This window comes from Catharus ustulatus, chromosome 20, assembly GCF_009819885.2.
Source record: "Catharus ustulatus isolate bCatUst1 chromosome 20, bCatUst1.pri.v2, whole genome shotgun sequence".
In the NCBI taxonomy this organism is placed as follows: domain Eukaryota; kingdom Metazoa; phylum Chordata; class Aves; order Passeriformes; family Turdidae; genus Catharus; species Catharus ustulatus.
The window spans coordinates 5120161-5124754 of NC_046240.1; the positions used below are offsets into that span (position 1 = coordinate 5120161).

The 4594-nt window shown below is 60.6% G+C and overlaps 1 protein-coding gene across 1 annotated transcript; it reads left to right on the top strand.

Moving 5' to 3' along the window:
- Positions 1-56: 56 nt before the first annotated feature.
- Positions 57-4321, top strand: GALK1 (galactokinase 1). Its single transcript, XM_033076839.2, has 8 exons — positions 57-240; positions 971-1160; positions 1448-1567; positions 2059-2194; positions 2547-2728; positions 2930-3080; positions 3245-3407; positions 4110-4321. The coding sequence occupies exons 1-8, from the start codon at positions 76-78 to the stop codon at positions 4179-4181; spliced, it is 1179 nt and encodes a 392-aa protein (XP_032932730.1). The 5' UTR covers positions 57-75; the 3' UTR covers positions 4182-4321.
- Positions 4322-4594: the final 273 nt, after the last annotated feature.

The following is a 4594-nucleotide window of genomic DNA, read 5'->3' on the forward strand; positions in this document are numbered from 1 at the left end:
TCGGGGGCGGTGCTCGGGGGCGGTGCGGGGTGTTCAGGGGCGGTGCGGGGTGCTCGGGGGCGGTGCGGCTCGGCCATGGCGGTGCCGGTGGATCCCGGTTCGTCCCCGCTGCTGGCGGCCGCTCTCCGGGCGCACGAAGCGGCTTTCGGGGGTGCAGCGGTGCTGGCGGCGTGGGCCCCCGGCCGGGTGAACCTCATCGGAGAGCACACGGACTACAACGGCGGCTTCGTGCTGCCCATGGTAAGGGCCGTGCTCCGCCGCCCCGGCTCTGGCCGTGTCACCCTTCCGGCTCCTCCTGGCAGCCGCCGGGAGTCCTCGGCCACCGCCTTGCCAGCCCCGTGCCGGGATGTCCCCTCCGGGATACCCCACCCAGGACCCTGCGGATCCTCCGGGGGTTCGGAGCCAGCCCTGCTGCAGCCCCGCTGCAGATCAGCTCCTCACGGGGATGTGATTCTCTCCCAACCTCTCCGAGGGGCTGAAACCTTTTTTGTGCAACCCCGTCAAACAACTTCCCGTTCCCAGAGAGCGATGTTTTAGTGGCAGAGATGGTTCAGAACAGCAGGAGCTTCCTTTTCCTTCGGAGCCCCTTTGGCTCAAGCGGGGAAGTTCCCACTCAGTCCTAAATCGAACCTACAGCTAATTACTGTGAGGCCGAGGAGCGTGGGGGCAGATCAGCTGAATTCCCCGGCAGGCAAGAAAACTTCCCGAAGCCTCTCCCATCCTTGCCGTGGTTTCCACTCCCCCGGAGCCCAACCAGCAGCACCCGGAACCAAGCTGTGGGGCTGGTTCTCAACACTCAGTGGGAAAACTGACCCTGTGTGTCAATAAATAGGCAGGAAGTTTAATTCTGTGCCAGGCAGGAGCGTGCAGGGGGTGTTAAAGAGAACACTTGGATGGGCTGAAGCATCCACAGCTGTCCCCTGCCGCCCGTGGGGATGCTGCGGGGTCTGAGCCACCTTCCCCCCGCCAGGCCCTGCAGCTGGGGACGGTGCTGGTGGGATCCCCCACGCAGGACGGGACCATCTCCATCGTCACCACCTCGGCAGAGGCGGACGAGCCCCACAGGGTGCAGTTCCCGGCTCCCCGTCCCGGCAGCTCCCTGAGCCCGGGGCTGCCTCACTGGGCCAACTACATCAAGGGCGTCATCCAGCACTACCGGGGTAAGCCTGGCCTGAGGGGTGGTCACAGCCCCCCTGGCAGGACACTGGGGTTCAGATCCGGCTTTGGGGGTGCTCCAGGGCTCTGCTGGTGTCTGTGTAACCCCACAGCTCTGCCAGCTCCAGCAAAGTCAATCTCAGCTCCAGAGTTCCTGTGGGTGGGGGGCTGCAGGGTCACCCAGTGCTGTGAAATGTTGCAAGGGGCTCCTTGTACCATTCCCCGTGAGCTGTGGGGCACACACAGCCCTGCAGGGGCTCATGGCCCCCCCTCCTCTCTTCTCTTCCTGCAGGTGGTCCCGTGCCAGGCTTCAGTGCTGTCATGGCCAGTGACATCCCCCTGGGTGGGGGCCTCTCCAGCTCAGCTGCTCTGGAGGTGGCCATGTACACATTCCTCCAGCAGCTCTGCCCTGGTAAGACAGTCCTGGGCCCCAGCATCTTTCCAGGTGGGACCTGGGATAAGGGGAGTGCCTTTAGCCAGATCCCACAGCCCTTGGCAAAATGCTGCTGTGAGTGGGTAACAACTCCCCAGCTGGCACTGTCCTGCCTGTGTGGCTCCTCTGGCTCATCCAGCCTGACCTGCCCAGACCTCTAAAATCCATGGACCACTCCTGGGGCTGCCCAGGGGATGAGAGGAAGTTCCCTTGGGAGCATTCTCTCCCCACCCTAATGCCCCAAAAAATCAAGGTACCTGAAACACCGGTGTCAATTATCAATTATCAGTTATCACATCCAGCTGGATCTGGGGGCCCAGACTGGCATGGATGCCATGCAGTGGTGCAGGCCATCTGCAAAACCCCATTCTGCAGGAAAAAAACCCTTTACCTCCATGTTTGCTTCCCCTGCTGCCAGGCAAGGCACAAGTTGCAGGAGCTGCTAACCTGATAACTCTGCCGTGGCACAGATGACGGGGATTTGGTGGCCAAGGCGCTGGCGTGCCAGAAAGCAGAGCACACGTTTGCTGGGATGCCCTGCGGGATCATGGACCAGTTCATCTCTGTGATGGGCAAGGAAGGGCACGCGCTGCTCATCGACTGCAGGTCAGGACCGGGCTCTGAGCTCATTGTGCTGTGCCCACCTCCTTGGGCAGCTGGGGATGAGCTGGGCCTGTGGCCATGGACCCTTGAACCCGGCCCAAAACCTCATGGCGGGGCAGCCTACACTTTAATTCCTCCTTGTTTTGATTCCTCCTCCTGCAACCCTTCTGCTACTTGCCTGGGGTGTTTTTCCCGTGGAGTCTATCATGAAACTAATAACTGTGAGTGAGTGAAATGCTTGAGTGAAACCCTAAACCACCTGGACTTTGCCTCTGTAGTTCAGGATCTGCTGCCACGTGGCCTCACTCAGGTGTCTGAGTGCCGGGGCGGGCACATGGCTGAGCTGTCCCTGCAGGTCCCTGGACACCGTCCCTGTCCCGCTGAGCGATGCCAGCCTGGCCGTGCTCATCACCAACTCCAACGTGCGGCACACGCTGACGGGCAGCGAGTACCCCACGCGCCGGCGGCACTGCGAGCAGGCAGCGGCGGCTCTGGGCAAGGCCAGCCTGAGGGATGCCACCCTGGCCGAGCTGGAAGGTGGGGACAGTCCCCCCCTCATCTCTGGCCACTCTTTGGGACATCAAGAGCTGAGACCTGGGGCAGGCGGGTGGGCGCTCACGCGGTGATGGGAGTGCGCTGCAGGCAGAGAAACTTTGGCACGGCATGGTTGCAGGCTGCACCCCTGCAGCATCCTGCAGGCTGTGAGGCTTTGCTGCAGAGGCACTGATGTCTCTGCAGAGGCCAGGAGCAGGCTGGGAGATGAGGTGTTCCGGCGAGCCAGGCACGTCATCGGCGAGATAGCCCGGACAGCACAGGCAGCACAGGCACTGCAGCACAGGGACTACAGAACGTTCGGGAGGCTGATGGTGGAGAGCCACAACTCCCTCAGGTGAGGGTGACCAAGGATGCTGGGCTGGGATCTGCAGCACCCTGCAGCACCCAGCATCACTGCCACGGCAGTGGCTGCACCAGAACACCAGCTGGAGCTGTGGGTGGTGCAGTGCTTGTTCCCAGGGTGCAGGACAGGGCAGAGCACAGCTCTCCTCTCTCCAGGGATGACTATGAAGTGAGCTGCCCGGAGCTGGATGAGCTGGTGGCAGCAGCCCTGGAAGTCGATGGGGTTTATGGCAGCAGGATGACTGGGGGAGGCTTTGGAGGCTGCACGGTGACACTGCTGGAAGCTGGGGCTGCAGACAGAGCCCAGCAGCACATCCAGGTACGTGGCAGAAAAGCCCCAGGACCCTGACTGGAAGATCCCAAGGGAACACTCAGGGGCACAGCACAGGAACACTGTTGAACTGTCACTCCTGAGCCATTTGGGGGTGGTGGAGCCCATCCAGGGCCATGCAGAGGGCCCTGAGTCTGCTGGGGCCACTAAACTCTGGTAGGCAGTTCAGCACTGTGCCACTCACAGAGCCCTGCCCCAGGACCTCATTGCATCGAGAAAGGGAATGAAAACGTGCTGGGGGAGCTTCAGGAAGGCCAAATCCATCTACAGAAAAGTGATCTGAGCTGAGGTTGGGCACTGCTGAGCTGAATGCTGGCAGTTACAGCCCAGGAGAGATCTCAGTGCCATCACCAGTGTCCCTAACTCAGCACCTCGGTGTGCACAGGTAGCTGGAAATGCCAGCAGAATGGGGGCGTTAGGACATGGGGCTGTGAACGAGGCAAATCATCATTTTGCTGCTCTATGAGATCATGGTGCACCCTGTAAATAGCTGGAGGAGAGGGAAAGAAAGGACAGGGGAGGGTCTGAAATGAGGAGAGACCAAAAGGGCTTTGGTAAAGGTGGGAGAGAGGAAACATGAGCAGCAGTTCCAGTGCAGGGAAGAGGGGAGTGAGTGTGGAACCAACCAGCAGGGTCTCTGGATTCCCCATCCCCAGAACCCCAGCCCTGACTGCTCCTCTTGTTTTTCAGGAGAAGTACAGGGGCACAGCCACCTTCTACCTCACCAAGCCCTCGGGAGGGGCAAAGGCTCTGCCCCTGTAGAGGAGTGACCACCTCACCTGGGAACCTTGGGCTGGCATTGCCTCCCTCCCCGAGGCTTTCCCAAGGGGACCAGGTTGTCCATCTGCATTCTTTGCCTAATAAAAGCAAAACATTTGCACAGTTGTTCTGTGCCCACGTGAGCCAAAATCACTCAGGACTGTTCCTCAGAGGACACTGGGTTAACTGCAGTTTGCACTGGGGTAAGGAGCCAGGACCAGAGCTGTGGGGTCCAGCAGAGCTGCAGTCACAGGAGGGGAGGGCAGTGGAGTAGCAGGCACTCACACATGGCACAAGTTCCTGCTTGGGAATCTGCCCCTGGCCCCTGCCCTGCATCTGCTGCAGATGGAGGATAGTGACGGGGAGGGACTTTTGTTTACTTAAAAAAACCCCAACAACAATAAAAAGGCAGAATA